General features: G+C 41.4%; 1 protein-coding gene across 2 annotated transcripts in view; it reads left to right on the forward strand.

Moving 5' to 3' along the window:
• The window catches only part of LOC144503682 (mitogen-activated protein kinase kinase kinase 20-like), a 74,835-nt gene that overhangs the window by 1,233 nt on the left and 51,980 nt on the right, over positions 1 to 21,622 (forward strand). For both annotated transcript variants that reach the window (XM_078228403.1, XM_078228404.1), the window contains exon 3: positions 5,045 to 5,132. In XM_078228403.1, the coding sequence (XP_078084529.1) occupies positions 5,045 to 5,132 (88 nt within the window). The remainder of the gene's footprint in view (positions 1 to 5,044; positions 5,133 to 21,622) is intronic.

A 21,622-nucleotide genomic window follows, 5' to 3' on the forward strand; every position in this document is an offset into this window, starting at 1 on the left:
CTCTCCTTCCCATTAATCTATTTTCATATTTTATTAAAGTAGGAAAAGACATGAACAAGTGTAGATTAAATTCTTGAACACCTTAACCTTTTCATTGCAATAATTCCATTGAGGTTTGTGGCTGTTCCAATTCCCAGCGTCCTTTCAGCTTGAAGGGTGCATCAAACGTGACCATGGGACTAATATTACTTTTTAATTGAGATATTCATCTACTAAAGACATATGTTTTTGAATTTCCCTGACCATACACTTACGCGTTTCAGTAACTTGTCTGACTAATCACTGCACGATGCCACAGTGGTTAGCACTGCTGCCTCATGGTGCCAGAGACCTGGGTTCAATTCTGGCCTCGGATAACTGTGTGGAATTTGCACGTTCTCCCCGTGTCTGCGTGGATTTCCTTCAGGTGCTCTAGTTTCCTCCCACACTCCAAAGATGTAATGGTTAGGTGGATTAGCCATGGTAAATGTGCAGGGTTACAGGATAGGGCAGGGGATAGAATTTGAGTCGCATGCTCTTTTAAGAGTCGGTGCAGGCTTGATGGGCCAAATGGCCTCCTTCTGCACTGTAGGGATTCTATGGTTCTATGCATTCCTGACCAGCAGAGATGAAACAAAAACAGAAAATGCTGGAAAATCTCAGCAGGTCTGACAGCATCTGTGGGGAGAGAATAGAGTCAACATTTTGAGTCTTAGATGACCCTTCATCAGAGGACAAAGGGTCAATTAGACTCGAAATGATGGCTCTATTCTTCCCCCCAACAGATGCTGTCAGTCCTGCTGAGATTTTCCAGCATTTTCTGTTTTTGTTTCAGATTCAAGCATCCGTAGTATTTTGCTTTTATCTTAGAGATGGAAACTTGTTTGATTTGTAGCTTCAGTGGTTAGCTAAAATCAGAAAGTTTACCTTGTCTCCAGGTTATCCCGATAGTTATCACATATTACAATTGCTACAACTCATAGTGTTTATTTGACATGCTTAATCTGACCACCTTTCATTGCTTGAAAGCTTGATGCTTTTGTGATATTAGTGCTCAGTCTTTTGGTCTCCTTTTGAGCTTTCCTGTGCTTGAGTCAAATCACTCCAATTCCTGGGGGAATAAGAGAAGTGCGATTATTTTTCATGCGGATCTGATATAGTTGGATTGCCAGGCAGGACTGCTCTGGTTTCCTTGTAAAGGGTTTTCATAAGGAATGCTGCTGTGGAGACAGACTGAAACCTTTTACGCAGGGATCTAAGCAGCTGTCTTTTTATGTTGACAAACACCTGACAATCATCATATGACAACACAAATAGATGGAGCAAGCTCATAACAGGTTATGAAAGAATACATTTATCAGCCCTCCTGATCCTGTAGCCTCCTTCAATGCTGCTAGTGTACTAAATGTTGTTGCTAGAATCAGATGAAGCAGCTTTGATTATACAGAAACTTGACAATAATAAAAGTCTGCATATATTCTCAATCTGCAGAAAAATTTAAATTGTTTTCAATATGGTTCAAGGTAGTGGGTTGCAGAGGGTAACTTCAATAAGAAGCGTCTGTACTGTACTTAATGGGATAGAGGAAGTAAATACTTTTGGCATGCTGGGCCAACATGCCAAAAGGCTACAGGGTCAGGGTTGAAAAGCTAAAATCGGAAGTATTTGTTTATGAAAGGGTAATCTGCTGAGTAGTTTCTAGGGAGACTGTTAAGGAATAGCTGAAATGGGAAATGCAATGTACAGTTTGTATTCTGGAACAGTGTTCGAGGTGAAAAGCCTTCACCGTCTTTGTTTTGTGTGAATAAAAAAAGTGAAAGGTTAATATGGCTGCTAATCTAGACAGAGATACGAGTGTAGTTTATACCCTAGGGATAGCTGTATTTGAATCAGTCCTAACACAAGACTTGAAGCCTGTGGTTTAGTACACTTAGTACTGACATTCTTCCTTTGGAGCAGTGTAGATGCTGAATGCCATACTGAAGTTCCATTACACACATACCAGGGATATCGTGATGCATGTGATTTTGATTGCTTGAAAAAATACAGTGCGTCATTAATCACAATATCCATCCCTAGGAAGCCCAGATGGGATAGATGTTGCATTAGAGCATCGTCCCCAGCATGAAACGTTCTGTTCTGATGAGTAGGTGTAGGGCAGTTCAGAGATAGCTCACTGGAGGACAAGCTTGTGTCCAGCTCCGCTAAAGAGGTGCTGACTTCAGGGGCTCAGCAGTCAGAACAAAGTTAGTTTCTGTGCACCAACAATTGTTTCAACAGTCTGCCTCAGAGCTCCTGCACTATGTCTAACAACTTCCAGCTTGTTTGGGCATAATGCATCAACGCTAATCTATCGAATGTGTATTCAGCTCAATGTTTGCTACTACAATCAAGCACTCAGCCTAAGTCCATTGCATGAGCTCTTTCAGCCTTTGTGGATGGTGGAACTGGTACCATTTGGTAGTGGACTCCACCACCATCGATAAGCTCAGGGAATGTGTTGCTAGAAACTTCATTTACACTACAGATCATGTGTGCTCTGCTCTCCTGTAAATCACTGGGACTGTTGAGTCACAACCTCTTGGGAATCCATAGCAGTGCCTTTTCTCAATGATGACAAACCTCCTACCTCGTCTGCACTTGGCCAATCATCACCACCCCTCCCCCAACACCCCCAACTTTTCCCTGTTGCCAGGAAGCTAACTTGACCCGATTGCATCAGCTGCAATTTTTGTTTGTTTGAGATTTCCACCTCTTTGGTTTTTGTTTCTAATACTGTTGAATTGAGACATTTTGTATGCAAGTAGGATAGAGTGCATCAGTGTAAATAACCCCTTGATCTGATCAAAAGCAGCTCTTGCTCTTTTTCTTTCCCGTTGATAATCTTGCCACAAGTTCCTGCACGTTTGCTGTCATCTTTCTTATGGTCCAACAATATCTGGTGACCAAACATTTGGGATAACTCATGTTTTCTTCAAATTAAATATTCAGGATAAACAATTTATTTTTGAAATAAATTAAACTACTTTATAGAGCAAATTGTTAGCAGTCTTACTCAGCTTAAATGATGGTTCATTTCAGTTTTAGGGTTGTGATAACTTTACTATTACAATTTATTCGGGGAGAAAATAACTTCAAACCTTTTGAACATAAATGCACAAATCAAGTGTATAGTTCATCATTGTTAGATTTAATATTTAAATAGGCAGATCCAGCAGATAAAATTCAAATTAACTAAATGGTGATGAACATTTAAAGGGTTGTGAGTAAGAAACTGATGAACACAAACAAGAAGCAACTATAGTAAAAGGAAATATGTATTCCTAAAATAATTAATAACCTCATGAGAAAGGCCACCTAACTATGGGTAGGACCAGAGAAGTTAAAGGTTGTATTAGATTAAATGAGAAGCCTTATAATGTTTCTAAAGGAAGTCTGAGGATTATTAGCAACTGTAAACTTGAGACAGGTGAGAACTTATTTTGGGGAATGAGGCAATGGCAGGGATAATAAACAATAGTTTGTGTCTGTCTTCATGGTGGAAGATATAAAAGAAATTCTGAAATTAGTGAGGAAATTAATTGTTTAGCAAGAATGGGGGGCTTAAAGAAATATATTGGTTTAAAAAAAAGTAGTAGAGAAGTTAATTGAGCTAAAAGGTGGGAAGATAAGCTGATAGGATGCAAAGAGATGTGAACAGGTTAAGTGAATGGGCAAGGATAAGTCAGATAGTGAAGTTACCCACTCTGGTTGGAAAATTAAAAAAGCAAATATCTTTTAATGAGTGCCTGGGAAAGATTGCTAAAGAGGGAGACCTGAGTTTTTAACAATCCCAATAGGTATGGCAAGCAATTAAGAAAACAACTGGCATATAAGAATAAAGAGATCTTACTACAATTATATAGGGCCCACTGAAAGCATCTCGAATACTGTGTACAGTTTTGGTCTCTTTGCTAAAGAAAATAAACTTTGCTTCATGGGAGTGCAATGAAATTTCACAAGACTGTCCTTGGGATGAGGTGTAGATCATGCCTATATTTCATGGAATTTAGAATAGGAGATGATCTATTTGAAACATATAGAATTCTTATGGGGTTTGGCAGAATGAATGCTGAGAAGATTGCCCACTGACTGGGGAATCTAGAATGCAGTCCGTGGATTTCTCAAGAACCCAGTCAGCCGTCAGCAAACGCCAAGTCAAATTGAAACTCGCAAGGAATTCCCAGCTTCGTCTTTGAAGATCTCTTCTTAGAATTCTCTCCAAACATCACTCCCACTCTCAGTTTTAACATTGAATTCACAGGATTTCAATCTTGGTTTCTGAAATTCCTTCTCCCTGGATTCCTGAGTACACTCAACACTAGCTTACAAGCACACGTTCAGATCTATGATTATGCCAAGCAGAACACCACAGCTCCAAAGGAGTACCTTTGCTCCATTGGCCCTCTTAAAGTTTGTTCCCCACAACCTTTATTTACTTGGGACCTGTGTCTGTTCCCCTTCTCTTTGTGACACTTGTTAGATAGCAGACATGCCTCAAACTCACTGCCTAAAGAAGAGTTATGCACTGACACTTGAAGTGATCAGGTAACCTATCAAAGCACTCCAAGAGGATCCCACCCTTGTTGCTAGGCTGCAACCAAGGAAAAAAGTTTTGGAGGATTCGAGACTTTACGTATTACATTCTCCACAAACTTCTAATTTGGCACCCAGGGAGAGACAAATCAATGGATTTCATGACAGAAGATGGATTTGAGGTGGAAGATCAGCCCTGATCTGATTGGTTGACTGACTGAGCAGGCTTGTGGGGCCAAATGGCTATCTCCTATTTCATATGCATTTATGTTCTTAACAACGCTATTTTTTCAATTCCATTAGTGTGGGTGTTTGAAACAGCTCTGTAGCATTTAACTCTAATATTTAATCATTTTTTAAAAATGAACTTTGGAGTGCCAAATCTACGGCAGTGAAATTATATTATCCACTTGTTGTATTTCAGCTGTTTGTATTAGTTCACCACGCTTGATTTTTGTTTAAATAACGTATTTTCTGATTTTGAATTCAGGCTGAAATTCTGAGTGTTCTCAGCCACAGAAACATCATTCAGTTCTATGGAGCTGTCCTAGAGTCACCCAACTATGGCATAGTAACTGGTAAGCGTTTTTATAACATTGCACACAATTGAACTTCAAATGATCAGTGCTTTGGTGCAGTGCCATTCTCGGTCTTCTTGCATGTCACATACCAGAAATTCTTGCTTATTTATTTGCTTGCCAACTTCCTTATTTGAAAAGAATACAAAATGGCAAATTCTAATTTTGCATGCATTTGTGATTGTGCACATAGCCTAAATATATGCTACGTGATATTCCTTTTGTACAAATTTAACACACACCTTGCTTCCAATAAATGATAGTCAGCACTATTAGCACCAAACGTCTCAATTTTTGTACTTTACCATACAATCTCATTAGAACTTGTTTCTAAAATTAAGTTATCATAAATAGGAGCAGGAGGTTTCTTGAGCCTGCTCTACCATTCGATAAGATCATGGCTGATCTGATTGAGGCCTTAACTCCACTATTCTGTCTGCATGATATGTACTATTTTTCCACACATTCACATTTTCTCCATGTATGCATGCATTTATGCTTGTCAGTATTAGATTTGCTTAACTGTGGGAGGCAATCTCTCACTGTTAACATTGCATGATGGATGACATTCTGGCTTTGCAAAGTATTCCCATGATCCCTTGGAGAGCCCCATGCATACTTTATAAACTTGCTTTGAGGCTTTTTAAATGTATTTCCAAGTGCATATGCTTGCATTTGCACTCTGAATCACCAAATACTTTAAGCTTGACAGGGCTAGATGTTGAGGGGATGTTTTCCCTTCTGGGAGAATATGCAACCAAGGGAGGGGATATTTAAGATGGAGACGAGAAGGAATTTTTCTCTCCAGAGGACAGTTAGTCTTTGGAATTTTTGAGCAGTGGTGGCTGGGTCATTTGATTATATTCAAGGCTAAGGGAGACAGATCTTTAATTTGCAATGAAGTTGGGTGTTATGGGGGCTGGTGAAGAAAGTGGAGTTAATGGTGGAGCAGGTCGATGGCCAAATGGCTTACTCCAGCTCCTTTTCCTTATTTAACACACAAGGTTTCTTGCTCACAACCCAGAACAGTTTGCAACAGGGGCAGTATGTTTAGAACATTCTAACGTTTTGAGCATGCAAGTAGAAGCATGATTGTACACTGTTACGTTATCCATATCTACAAATAGGCTTATGAGAGAAAGTTGGAGGTGTTGGATTTTATTCAAAGTAGCTTTTTATTAAAATACTGGGCATTATGAGTTAAAAGCTTACTGTCCTTATTTTATGGCATGTTTTTCATAAGGAATTGCAAGTGGGTTGTTTTGGATAAGTAATCAGAACAGCTCTGGGATGCGTTTTAGAATTTCCAAATGACCTGCTTTGCTGGCAATTGATAGAATTATGCACTGGTGGGACATGAAAAGGCTTTGCAATTTTTCATAGTCCATCTTATTAAACAACCTAAATTAACTAGATTTAAAGAAAAGGGTTTAAAGTTGTTTTCTGCTGATTCCAGTGCAGAGTTTGAGAGCAAGGTAAGAGTTAATTTGTCGGCTCTGCAGGTTGGGATTGAAATTCTCTCCAAATGCAAATGTCCAAATAAAGAAGAGTCCAGTAATTGGGATGTTAATATGAACTGTAACAAATATGAACTTTGTTTTATGCGCACAAGAACAGGAGTAGGTCATTCAACCATGAGTCTGTTCCACCATTCAGTTAATTCATAGTTGATCAAAACTTCATCTTTGCTCCACATCCCTTGAACTGGAATAAAAATTTAACATTTCTGGTCTTAAAACTTTAAAGTGACCCAATCTTTTATGGGAGAGAGTTTCACTTTTCCACTACCCTTGATGTGAATTTTTTTCTGATTTCACTCCTGAAATCTTGGCTCTAATTTGAAGATTAGGACCTCTTGTTCTGGGTTGACCCTGTGCAATAAATAGCTTTTTTCTCTGTCCTAACAAATCCTGTTCTTATTTTAAAGACTTCAGTGAGTTCACCCAGCAATCTTCTAAACATGAGGGAAAACGCACCAAGTTTCTTTACCTTTATGATGTAGAAGTTACTGGCTGGGCCAGCATTTATTGCCCATCCCTAATTGTCCTTCAGAAGGTACGGTGAGCCATCTCTTGAAACACTGCAGTCTGTGTGGTGCAGGTACGCCCACAGTGCTGTTAAAGAGGTCATTACAGGATCTTGACCCAGTGACAGTGAAGGAACGGCGATATAGTTCCAAGTCAGGTTTGTGTGTGGGGCTTGGAGGGGAACTTGCAGACGATGGCATTCTCCTTGTTCTTCTAGGCAGTGGAGATCAGGGGTCTGGAAGGTGCTGCTATGCATATTGTATGTGATACACATGCTGCCACGATGAGCTGGTTGTGGAGGAAGTGTACATTTAAAGTGGTGGATGGGGTGGCAATGAAATCAGCTGCTTTGTCATGAATGATGTTGAGATTCTTGAAAGTTGTTGGAGCTGCACTCATCCAGGCAACTGGAGAGTATTCCGTCAGACTCCTGATTGCTGCCTTGTCGATGGTGCACAGGCTTTGGGGAGTCAGGTGAGTTACTTGCTGCAGAATTCACAGCCCCTTATCTGTTCTTGTCGCCACATTATTTATTTGGCTGGTCCAGTTCATTCTGTAGTGAATGGTAACCTTGTGATGTTGGTGGTGCGTTGGCCATGGAACAAAATATTATCATTTATCAGCAAACATCTCCATATCTGAGTTTATGATGGAGAGAAGGTCATTAAGGAAGCAACTAAAGCTGCTTTGGCTTGGAGCAGTACCCTGAGGAAATCCTACAGTGACCTTGTTTGGCTGGGTTGAGGGTTGACCTGCAGCAGGTTTGTGCTATGTACAAATCCCACCATTCGAGTGTTTTCCCCCTGACTCCCATCTACTTCAGTTTTATTAGGGCTTCTTAATGTCAGTTAAATGCTTCCTTGATGTGAAGGACAATAAATCTCACCTCACATTTGAAATTCAGCTCTTTTGTTCGTATTTGAAACAAGGCTGCGTTAAGGCCTGGAGCCGAGTGGTCCTGGCAAAACCTAAAATGAGCATCATTGAGGATGAGTTGCTTCAAAGTGCCATTGACAACACTGCCCAGTACTTTGCTGATGACTGGGGCAGTGATTGGATTGGTCCTGCCTTTTGTAGGCGTGACATACCTGGGCAATTTTCCACATTGTCAACAAGATGCCAGTGGTGTAGCTGTACTGGGCTAGGTTGTGTAGGGCTGTGGCTAGTCCTGGAACACATCTAGGATGTTGTTGGTGCTCCTAATCTTTGCTGTATTAATTTCACTCAATGGAAATCACGTGGAGTGAATTGTATCTGTGATTTTGGAGTCCTCAGGAGGAGGCCAAGATGGGTTGTCGACTCGTCACCTCTGGTTGAAGATGGCTGCAAACTCTCAGCCTTGTCTTTTGCTGGGCTTGACATCACTAAGGATGGGGATGTTTGTGTAACTTCCAAGTTGTTTAATTATCCACCAACATTCACGACTGGTTGTAGCAGGGCTGCAGAGCTTTGACCTGATCTGTTGGTTGTGGGGTCATTTAGCTGTATCGAATGTTGTTTCTGCTGTTTAGCGTGCTTGCAGTCCATTGCTGTAGCTTCGCCAAGTTGGGCACTTCATTTTTAGGTATGTCCATGCTGCACCACAGGTTGGTTGGGTGCTCTTAGCAATACTCTCTTGAATAGATGCGTTTGTAGCAAGTAGATTGATGAGGATGAAGTCAATTATTTTTCCTTGCTGGTTCTCTTATCACCTGCCGTATGCTAAGTCTGGCAAATATGTCCTTCAGCCCTCAGCCAACTCCATCAGTAGTGTTGTTTTTCTTTGTAATTTACTGCTTTAAGCTGCAGGAACATTCTGCTGAATGTATTTTTCCTGAGCTTTAGAATCAGAATTGAACACAGTGCTCCAAATGGAATCTGAAGAGTTGGAGCATAACATCCTCACTTTTGAATCTCAAACTCTTTGAAATAAAGGCCAACATTCAATTAATCCTTTTGATTACTTTTAGTACCTGTGGGCTAATGTTTACTGATTTGTATGCACCTAAAATTTCTCCACAATTTCCAGTCGTCCACCATGGAGAAAAAACTCATATTTGTCTTACTGAGACCTTACATTGAAATCCATTTGCCATAGATTTACCTATTCACATTGTCTGTGTAACCTTGTGATTTCTTCGACACACCTTGCTATGTCTCCTAACTTGGTATCATTTAAAATTAACTTTTCATTTAAAAGATCTCCCTAAAAACAATTAGCGGACGGTCCATGTCACAATATTTCAAAACGTTTCCAACATCGAGGGATATGGTAATGGTGAAAATTAGGAGAAGGCAGGAAACAAGTAAATAGATAAGAATTTGCATTTATACAGGATGTCCCAGATAGCTTTCGAGCCAATGAATTATTTTGAAGATATTATTATTGACTGCAGCAGGAAAATCCCACCCAGTAAATCACTTGTAACTTGCTGAGAATCTCTGGATTATGATTTGAATGTTGACTGCATTTTTTCTAACTTTAAGAACAGCAGAACTGGCTCCTGAAAGGGACCTGTGGCTGGAGTAAGACAGTATAAACAATGGTGGGCAAACCTGCAGTCAGGGCGTCACATGCTGCCCACCTGAATGCTGAATGCACCCCACAAGATAGCTTTGACATCGGGTCATCCAGATCCAAAACGTTAGCTCTATTCTTTCTCCACAAATGCTGTCAGACCTGCTGAGATTTTCCAGCATTTTCTGTTTCTTGTGCCATGAGACATTTTGTTGACCTTTGCCCACATGCAGGGTGGCCGCATTCTGCTCATTTCTGTCCATGTAGTTTTTTTCCTACCGGTCTGACTAAAATGACACACACGCAAAGCAAAGGCACATGAAGTGAGGTGCATGCAGATTTCACACAGCATTGACTGCGTGAGTAGCGCACTTCCTCTGTGTGTCCAATCTTGTTTTTACTATTTGAAGTTGATGACAGTTCTATTAAGATATGAATGCTTAAGTATTTTCTATAACTCATTAAATAATCAGCATGTGGGTGAGCGAACATGACCGACTTCAATCTTACGGCCCACAGAGATGATGGAGGGTCACTCGTGGTCTATTCACTGGCCTAGGTTGCCCATCACTTGCGTAAACACTTTGCTGAAATGTAACTGTTGGTTATGCAGTGTTGATGTTTTGTTCTCTTTTTCTGATCACTATTGGTAATTAATTTGTTATTCCAAGTGAAGCTGATAACTCCATCCGCCTTTGCCAGCAATCTCTCAGCTGTTGCCACTGCATACCAGATCCATGTGACACATATTTTCTTTGCATGTAGTCTCTCTCCAAATATTTTGTCAGATAAAGATTGAAAAGAGTCAGGAAGATTAAAAAGCAGAACCAAGAATAGGATCTCCTCCCAAACAGCTGATTAATGCATGTATACAGGAAGTTGTACTTCTCTGTTGTCCCGTACAGATGATGAATTTACATATAAAGGCAGTGTTTATGACTGATAAAGACACTGAGGCCTGTGGGGTGTATAATTGTATCAATTAAAGTTAAGAATATACAGGTGGAGGGTGTTGATTGCAGAGTTACTTGAGCATTTATAAAAAGGCACTTTTACTGACTCAGGGCGGTGTGGAGTCAGGAGATATATACCTATAATATTTCACTGTGAATAAATCTATTCCATGTAAAAACTGACTCTGGTTTTGTCCTTCACCAGCTGGCTATTAGGAGTATAATGGGGGTGCACTGATGGCATCTAAATTCCTGCCATGCAGTCCCAACATGTGAATCTTTATAAAGTCGCCCCCTGAACAACTCATTTATATATTTTTTTGTTGAACTCTGCAGAGTGGTCCAGATATAATAACATAGTGATCTGCCAGTTAAGAATTTTTAACAGAGGCTAATACTGGCAGCAGCAGAGTTACCAGCAGATTATGTGCTAAAATCTTCACTAGAGGGATTTCCACTCCATATAGTGACTTGTTGCTAAAACCCTGCTAAAAGTGCTGAGCAGGACACGTGTGCAGGATGAGCTGTTGTCAGCTCAAAAGCCCCTTCCTCAAAAGAACGTCTGTAACCATATTTGAAATAAATCCTTCTGTCCACTAGGAAATATAATTTGTTAGCTTAACTTACTCTTATTTCCTGCAGTATCAAAATTAAATTACTGAGAAATGCTATGTTGCTAGGAATCTGCCTGAAAATTCAATACTGATAGAGGCTGATGAATGTTTTGCAAATAACAACTCATAAGCCATGTATAAGCTGTTTTAGTTGTGCACACACGATACTCCAGGTTTGATTGGCTGCCAAAATTGAATTCAAACAATTAATGGTTACAGTGACGTGCAAATCAAATGTTTATTTCTACTCATTGGTGAAAGACAGAATCATTCTATTTTTCTGTTTAACTTCAGTCTATGTAAAAGCCATGTTTCTTCTTCCACCAAACCCATAAATGCTCACAATTCCACTCTTTGCAGAATGTGCTATCTTGAGTGAGAGACAGGACATGCAATAACTTGGCTGTAGTGCACTTGGCTAAGTATTTTGCTTTGATAGTTGATCTGGCAGGTTGCACATACATTTGAGTCTTCCTTTAGCTCTATATCTCGCACAGTATTGAATTTACAGGCAGATTCCTAGCAACATCACGTTTCTCAGTAATTTAACTTGCATGCAGACATTTATAATCTCCCTCTCTCTCAATTTGTTACTGTTGTCATATATCTGAATTTTTGCCAGTCTTCCAGCCACTTTTGTTGTCAAGTTTCTGTTTTACTCTCACTCCCGCTTTACTGATTGACTCCTTTTTAATATTTTACTTTTTTTAATGCGCAGGGCATGCAGTAACAGGCCATTCGATGTTTGGTTGGAAACTGGGACTTTGAGTCAAGAATAGACTGAACAGGAAAGGGGAATCTTGTGCAATAGTTGCTGTTTCACTCGAGTGAGAGAAACTGAGGGCTGAGGCTGGAGTGTGGAAGGCAAGCTGGGAGGTAGAGCTCAAAGGAGGACTTGCCAGCTGGGCTTGGGATAATCAGCATATCGGGTAGTGCATTTTCTAAGCCAGTGAGTCCTCCACATGACGTTTTTAAATTTGTTACATCTACATTTGTATTTCTATCAGACGCAATAGAGAGATCTCTACTACGACAGCTGTAGATATCACTGTAGCCAACTTTTATATTGACACAGCAAAAGAGCAACAATTGTCTTTTGAGGAGATGTTGAACAATCTGTGACAATTCACAGATTCAATTTACCGGGTATCTTGTTTGTGCAGTTCCATGTCACTGATGGTACATTGTTGCTGTTGCAGACCTCGGCAAATTTCAAGTAGCAAGGGTTAGAGAGGAAAACCTGCTATAGCAACTGTGTAGAATGATTGCCCACCCAACTTTCTGCCAGTTATCCATCATCAGTTTCTCATAGTCAAACTATTAACTCTCAATCTTTCTGATCTGCAGAGAAATTCTTTCATTTAGCTGCGCGGAGAGGTCTAGACTATGCATTCAATACAACTGCACTGATTGAAATGTCATTCTTAAAAACTATCACTGTACATATACCTAAAGTCAGTTCACTCCTGTTTCTTCTGATCTTTTAAATGGCATGAGGATATACATAAAAGCAATTGGCCTTAAATTCTAATTCTAAACAAAAAAAGATCGGAGGGAAGACTGAATATAAAGAAGCAGGAAGCAATACAGAGGTTCAAAGAACGCTGGGGGTGGGGGTGCGGTGGTTGGAGGCTAGATATAAGGGAGTAGAACAGAGATTCAAAGAGTAGTCAAGAAATCAGGGCTGGAATAGAGATTCAAAAGCACGGTAAGAGCTCGGAAGCTAGAAATAAAGTAACAGGAACAGATATTCAAATGCTGAGAGATTGGAGGCTGAATAAAAAGACATGGGAGCCAAATCAAACACTGGAAGAGAATGATATCAGAATTACATCACGGTCAACAGAGAGCAGCCGGGATGAGTAAACTGGTGAACTTCTAACGCAATCTAAATTAATCAACAATATAGTAAGATTTGATTGATTCATTAATATGAAAACTAAACACTAAAGCTCATTTGATAATTTATCTCACAACTAAAATCAGTGCGTGGTTAATCAGATGTAGGGAATGAAGTTAAAATTGAGTACGAAGGGGTAGTAAAACTAAAGTCTGAATTTTCAGTAGATTATAATCCAAGGGGTTTAAATAATAGAACCATAGAAAATTACAGCTCAGAAACAGGCCTTTTGGCCCTTCTTGTCTGTGCCGAACCATTTTTTGCCTAGTCCCACTGACCTGCACTTGGACCATATCCCTCCACACCCCTCTCATCCATGAACCCGTCCAAGTTTTTCTTAAATGTTAAAAGTGACCCCGCATTTACCACTTTATCCGGCAGCTCATTCCACACTCCCATCACTCTCTGCGTGAAGAAGCCCCCCCTAATATTCCCTTTAAACTTTTCTCCTTTCACCCTTAACCCTTGCCCTCTGGTTTTTTTCTCCCCTAGCCTCAGCGGAAAAAGCCTGCGTGCATTCACTCTATCTATACCCATCAAAATCTTATACACCTCTATCAAATCTCCCCTCAATCTTCTACGCTCCAGGGAATAAAGTCCCAACCTATTCAATCTCTCTCTGTAACTCAGCTTCTCAAGTCCCGGCAACATCCTTGTGAACCTTCTCTGCACTCTTTCAACCTTATTTACATCCTTCCTGTAACTAGGTGACCAAAACTGTACACAATACTCTAAATTCGGCCTCACCAATGCCTTATATAACCTTACCATAACACTCCAACTTTTATACTCGATACTCCGATTTATAAAGGCCAATGTACCAAAGGCACTCTTTACGACCCTATCCACCTGTGACGTCACTTTTAGGGAATTCTGTACCTGTATTCCCAGATCCCTCTGTTCAACTGCACTCTTCAGAGTCCTACCATTTACCCTGTACGTTCTACTTTGATTTGTCCTTCCAATGTGCAATATCTCACACTTGTCTGCGTTAAATTCCATTTGCCATTTTTCAGCCCATTTTTCTAGTTGGTCCAAATCCCATCCCCCTGATATAGATGACAAACAACAATGGACCCAACACCGATCCCTGCGGCACACCACTAGTCACAGGCCTCCACTCAGAGAAGCAATCCTCCACAACCACTCTCTGGCTTCTTCCATTGAGGTAAACATTGAGCCAGTGTCTAATCCAATTTACTACCTCCCCATGTCTACCTAGCGATTGAACCTTCCTAACTAACCTCCCATGAGGGACCTTGTCAAAGGCCTTGCTGAAATCCAGGTAGACAACATCCACTGCCTTCCCTTCATCCACTTTCCTGGTAACCTCCTCGAAAAACTCTAATAGATTGGTCAAACATGACCTACCACGCACAAAGCCATGTTGACTCTCCCTAATAAGTCCCTGTCTATCCAAATATTTGTAGATCCTATCCCTTATCACACCTTCCAATAACTTGCCCACCACTGACGTCAAACTTACTGGCCTGTAATTTCCCGGATTTCTTTTGGAACCTTTTTTAAACAACGGAACAACATGAGCCACCCTCCAGTCATCCGGCACCTCCCCCGTGAATACTGATATTTTAAATATGTCTGCCAGGGCCCCTGCAAGTTCAACACTAGCTTCCCTCAAGGTCCGTGGGAATACCCTGTCCGGTCCTGGGGATTTATCCACTCTGATTTGCCTCAAGACAGCGAGCACCTCCTCCCCTTTAATCTGTAAAGGTTCCATGACCTCCCTACCTGTTTGCCCTATTTCCGTAGACTCCATGCCCGTTTCCTCAGTAAATACGGATGCAAAAAAACCATTTAGTATCTCCCCCATCTCTTTTGGTTCCATACACAGTCTACCACTCTGGTCTTCAAGAGGACCAATTTTATCCCTCACTATCCTTTTGCTCCTAACATACCTATAGAAGCTCTTTGGATTTTCCTTCACTCTGTCTGCCAAAGCAACCTCATGTCTTCTTTTAGTCCTCCTGATTTCCCTCTTAAGTAGCTTCTTGCACTTTTTACACTCCTCGAGCATCTGATCTGTTCCTTGCTGCCTGCACGTTTCATACAACTCTCTCTTCCTCTTAATCAGTGTTACAATCTCCCTCGAGAACCAAGGTTCCTTATTCCTATTTACTTTGCCTTTAATCCTGACAGGAACGTACAAACTCTGCACTCTCAAAATTTCTCCTTTGAAGGCCTCCCACTTTCCATTTACAGCCTGTGCCAATCCACACTTCCCAGATCCCTTCTCATTTAATCAAATTTGGCCTTTTTCCAGTTCAGAACTTCAACCCGAGGACCAGATCTATCCTTATCCATGATCAGGTTGAAACTAATGGCATTATGATCACTGAATCCAAAGTGTTCCCTCACACTCACACCCATCACCTGCCCTAACTCATTTCCCAATAGGAGATCCAATATTGCATCCTCTCTAGTTGGCACCTCTATATACTGATGTAGAAAATTCTCCTGAACACATTTTACAAACTCCACCCCGTCTAAACCTTTAACAGTATGCGAGTCCCAATCTATATGTGGAAAATTAAAATCCCCTACTATCACAACTTTGTGTTCCTTGCAGTTGTCAGCTATCTCTCCGCTGATTTGCTCCTCCAATTCTCGCTGACTATTGGGTGGTCTATAATACAACCCCATTAACGTGGTCATACCTTTCCTGTTTCTCAGCTCCACCCATAGGGCCTCTGTAGACAAGCTCCCTAATCTATCCTGCCTGAGTACCGCTGTAACATTTTCCCTGACCAACAATGCCACCCCCCCACCTTTTATCCCTCTGCCTCTATCCCGCCTGAAACATTGGAACCCTGGAACATTGAGCTGCCAGTCCTGCCCCTCCTGTAGCCAAGTTTCACTCATGGCTATAATGTCATATTTCCATGTGTCTATCCATGCCTTCAGCTCATCTGCCTTCCCCACAATACTCCTGGCATTGAAATAGACACACCTCAAAAGATTATTTCCACCACACTCTACCCTTCCATTTGTGATTTTGCTTGAACTAACCTGTCTTTTTACCCCTGCTCCACTATCTGCTCTGGCACTCTGGTTCCCATCCCCCTGCAAATCTAGTTTAAACGCTCCCCAATAACACTAGCAAATTTCCCTGCAAGCATATTGGTCCCCTTATAGTTTAGGTGTAACCCGTCTCTCTTGTACAGGTCCCACCTGCCCCAGAAGAGGTCCCAATGATCCAAGAATTGGAAACCCTGCCCCCTGCACCAGTTCCTCAGCCACGTGTTCATCCACCCAAGCATCCTACTCCTGCCCTCACTGGCATGTGGCTCAGGTAGCAATCCTGAGATTACTACCCTCGGGGTCCTGCTTTTTAACTTCCTTCCAAACTCTTTGTACTCACTCTTTAGGACCTCCTCACTCTTCCTTCCCACGTCATTTGTACCGATGTGTACCACGACATCTGGCTGATCACCTTCCCACTTTAGAACGCTGTGCACGTGATCAGAGACATCGCTGACCTTGGCAGCTGGGAGGCAACAAACCATGCGGGAGTCTCTGTCCCGACCACAGAACCTCCTGTCCGTACCTCTGAACAATTGAGTCCCCTATCACTACTGCTCTCCTCTTCTTCATCCCACCCTTTTGCGCTGTAGAACCAGACTCAGTATCAGAGTTCCGGCTGTCGCAGCTTGTCCCAGGTAAAGCATCTCCCACAACAGTATCCAATTCAGTATACCTGTTGTGGAGGGGTATGGCCACAGGGGAACCCTGCTCTGCCTGTTCTTTCACATTGCCATTTCCTCTCCTTACAGTAACCCAATTTCCTGTGCTCTGCTGCTTAGGTGTAACTATCTCCCTAAAGCTACTGTCTATATACTTCTCATTCTCCCGAATTAGATGGAGGTCATCAAGCTCCTTCTCCAGTTCCCTGACACGCTTTGCTAGCAGCTGCAGCTGAATGCATCTTTTGCAGGTGCTGTCGTCAGGGATACCGGAGGTCTCCCTAATCTCCCACATCCTGCAAGAGGAGCATTCCAACATCTTGCCTGGCATTTATTTTTACTCTGGGGGAAAAACAGGAATAAACTTTCTGAAAAAGAAAAACCTACTCTCGCCAAAGCCCTTCAGCTCTCACTCTGCCCCCTGCTCACTCCACTGCCTGCTAACGATGCTGCCCGCTCAAAAGTGTGGCCTACTTTTAAACCCTCCAAAACCTTCCCAGGCTGCTGCTGGGCCTACTTCCTGTTTTGGAAAAAACCTCCGATTTTTTACACACATTTAACTGAAAAATAAATATAATGCACAAACAAGCTCCCTTACCCTCAGCCTGCTCCTGTGGAACAAGGATAGTTAAATAAGGATAGTTAAATAAAAATATTTCAGTTGGCCTCCCTGTGTAAAAATGACCTCCACATAGGAGAAGCAGATCATTGTTGAGTTTTTGGTGATTCTTTATTTACTTATGTGGTAAATTCAATAGTCTAATAATTAGAGGCATGGTACAGCAGCCTGGGCCAGTGAAGTGCACATCCTGTTTCATGTGGGAACTCAAGAATGTTTCTCCTGTTGTGGATAACCATATGTGCAGGAAGCATGATTAGCTGCAGCGGTTTGAGCTCTGGCTTTCTGAGATTGAGTAATAGCTGACATTACTGGAGTATCCACAAGGTTGAGAACTTTGTGCAGCACATGTTTATAGATGTGGTCACCCCATACCTTAAGGGTATGCAGGCAGCAAGGGAGTGGCTGACTGTCAGGCAATTGAGAAGGATAAAGTTGGTCATGCAGGAGACACCTGGACGCATCTCACTCTTCAACCCTATTCAGTTTTGAATATCGGTGGGTATGATGGCACCTCTGGAGAGTGTAGCCAGAGCCAAGTCTGTGCCTTGTGCTCCCAATCCTCATTTTGAACAATTTCAGATCTCCAGCATCTGTGGTATTTTGTTTTTGTAAGCTCTGCAAAAAATACTCATTGGCGTGCAAACTAGCACTATGTATACAAATAACACTTCTTTACAGTAGTAAAACTTGCCAAGCTTATTCACAGGAGCAGTAGAAAACAGAAATAATTTAGTAAACTACATAAGAAGAAATTAGGGCAGATGACCAGGATGTTGGTCAAAGTGGTATGTTTTAATAATATAATCTAAATGCTGAGCCATTACAGACCTCTGTGATTCAGAAGGATCTGAGTGTCCTAGTGCATGAATCACAAAGGACAGATACAGCAAGCTATTCGGAAAGCTAATAGAATATTATTGTTTATTGAGAGGAGAATTGATTACAAATGTAGGGAGGTTATGCTTCAGTTGTACAAGGCATTGGTGAGACCACATCTGGAGTCCTATGTACAGTTCTAGTCTCCTTAACGAAAAATATAAATGCATTGGAAGCAGTTCAGAGAATGGGCAGGTCGTCTAATGAGGAAAGATTGGACAGGCTAGGCATATATCTGTTGGAGTTTAGAAGAGGCAACTTGATTGAAGCCTTAAAGATCCTAAGGGATCTTGACAGGGAGGATGTGGAGAGGATTTTTCCGCTTGTGGGTGAATCTAGAACTAGGAGGTCACTGTTTAAAAGTTAGGGGTCATTAATTTAGGACCGAGATGAGATTATTTTCTCTAATGGCCATGAGTCTTTGGAACTCTCTTCCTCAAAAGGCAGTGGAAGCAGAGTCTTTGAATATGCTTAAGGCAGAGCTAGATAGATTCCTGATTAGCAAGGGGTGAAAGATTATTGGGGATAGGCAGGAATGTGGGTTTGAGATACAGTCCAATCAGCCATGATCTTATTGAATGGCGGAGCAGTTTTGAAGGGCTAAGTGGCCTACTCCCGCCCATAAGACGCATGTTTGTATGTTGTTCTTGAAAATGAAAGCAAGGGAGAGAGGCTTGGGGAGGGCATTCCAGGGCTTAGGCATCTAAAGGCCTGGACACCAGTGGTAGAATAATTAAAGTAAGAAGTCTCTCAACACCAGGTTAAAGTCCAACAGGTTTATTTGGTAGCAAATACCATAAGCTTTCGGAGCAATGCTCCTTCGTCAGATGGAGTGGTCTCTGTTCTCAAACAGGGCACAGACACAGTCCAACGCCGGCATCTCCACATCAAGAATAATTAAAATCAGGGATGTTCAAGATGCTAGAATTAGAGGAGCACAGATATTTCAAATGGTTGGGGGCTTGAGATTACAGCAATAGCAGGGGCAGGCAATAGAGAGAATTGAAAGTAAGAACTAAATTTTACAGTTGAGATGTTACTTAATCGGAGGCCAGGGTAGGTCGGCAGACAGTGATGCTGTCCTGAGTTCAAATGGACAGCAGAGCTTTGGATCAAGTATTAGTAAGAGACATTTGGGAACAATGATCATTGCCTCGTAAGTTAAGGTTTAGGTTGATTGTGGAAAAGGATACAGAACAATCCAGTGTAAGAATAATTACCTGGGGGAAAGCCAACTTCAGTGGGATAAGAACAGATCTGAGCCGAATAAATTGGAGTCAAAGGTTGGCAGGAAAAATAATAGCTGAACAATAGGCTACCTTCAAAGAAGATATAATTTGGGCACAGTCAAAAAGGGCAAAGAAACCAAAGCACCCGAGGTAGAAATTAAGATAAAGAAGATAGGGCCGAATGGGGCCTCCTTCTGCACTGTAGGGTTTCTATGATTTCTATGAGATACAATGTGCCCATGACAGATATCAGGTAGAAAATACAATTGAGAAGCAGGCTGAATATAGAAAGTTCAGAGGAAAGGTGGAAAAGCATATCAAAGAAGCAAAGAGGAAGTATGAAATAAGACTGACAGCCAATATAAATGGGAATCCCAAAGCCTTTGATAGACATGTACATAGTAAAAGGGTGGTGAAAGGAATAGGAGGGCCGATTAGGAACCCAAAAGGAAATTTACACATGGACGCAGAGGGCAGAGCTGAATTATTAATTGAATACTTGGCATCTTTCTTTACCAAGGAAGAAGATGCTGCCTAGGCCATGATGAAAGAGGAGGTAATTCAGACACTGGAAGGGTTTAAGATTGGTGACGGGGTGTTAGATAGGCTCTCTCTATTTAAATTTGCAAAAGCACCAGGACTAGATGAGACGCAGCCATTGGTACTGAGGGAATTCAGAGTGGAATTAGCAAGGCATTGGCCATAAATTTCCAGTCTTGATTAGACTCTGGATTGGTGCATAAAGACTGGAGAATTGTAAACATTGTACTCTTGTTCAAAAAAGAGTTTAAAGGTGAGCCCAGCAACTATAGGTTAGGTAGAGGGGTAACTTCAAGAACCAATAATTTGGGACACAATTAGTAGTCATGTGGATAAATGTGGGTTAATTAAGGAAAGTCAGCATTGATTTCTTCAGGGAAAATCATGTTTAACTAAATTGCTGGAGTTTCGTGAACAGGTAACCGAGAGAGTTGTTGAGAATAATGCTTTTGGTGTGATGTACATGGACTTTCAGAAGGCATTTGATACAGTGCCATACAACAGACTTGTGAACAAAGTTATAATAGATCATGGAATAAACGGGATAGTAGCAACATGGATATGAAATTGGCTGAGTGACAGGAAACGGAGGTCACAGTCACTGGATGGTTTTTGGGCGAGAGGAAGGTTTGTAATGGAGTTCCTCAAGGGTTAGCGTTGGAACCCTTGCTTTTTCTAATAAGAACATAAGAAATAGGAGCAGGAGTAGGCCATCTAGCCCCTCGAGCCTGCCCCGCCATATATATCTTATATGTATATATATAATATAATAATATATATTAATGACCTAGATCTTGTGTATAGGACACAATTTCAAATTTTTCAGATGATACTAAACTTGGAAGCATTGTGAACAGTGATGAGAATAGTGTAGTACTTCAAAAGGACCTAAATAAATTGGTGGACAGGTGACAGATTAAGTGCAATGCTGTGAAGTGATTTATTTTGCTTGGAAAAACATGGAGAGACAATATAAAATAAAACTCTAAAGGGGTTGCAGAAGCAGAGGAACCCGAGTGTATCTGTGTATAAGTCATAGAAGGTGGCAAGACAGGTGGAGAGTGGTTAATACAGTGTCTTCAGCTTTATTCTTGGGAACATAGAGTACAGGAAAAAGGAGGTTATGTTGAATTTGATTAAGACACTAGTTTGCCCTCGGCTGGAGTTTTGTGTCCATCTGGACTTGCAGATAGCGATGAACAGTTTCGGACAATACAGCAGGATATAGATAGGCTGGAAAATTGGGCGGAGAAATGGCAGATGGAATTTAATCCGGATAAATGTGAAGTGATGCATTTTGGAATAACTAATGTAGGGGGGAGTTATACAATAAATGGCAGAGCCAACAAGAGTACAGAAACACAGAGGGACCTAGGTGTGCAAGTCCACAAATCCTTGAAGGTGGCAGCACAGGTGGAGAAGGTGGTGAAGAAGGCATATGGTATGCTTGCCTTTATAGGACGGGGTATAGAGTATAAAAGCTGGAGTCTGATGTTGCAGCTGTATAGAACGCTGGTTAGGCCACATTTGG

The sequence above is a fragment of the Mustelus asterias genome, chromosome 14, assembly GCF_964213995.1.
Source record: "Mustelus asterias chromosome 14, sMusAst1.hap1.1, whole genome shotgun sequence".
Classification (NCBI taxonomy): domain Eukaryota; kingdom Metazoa; phylum Chordata; class Chondrichthyes; order Carcharhiniformes; family Triakidae; genus Mustelus; species Mustelus asterias.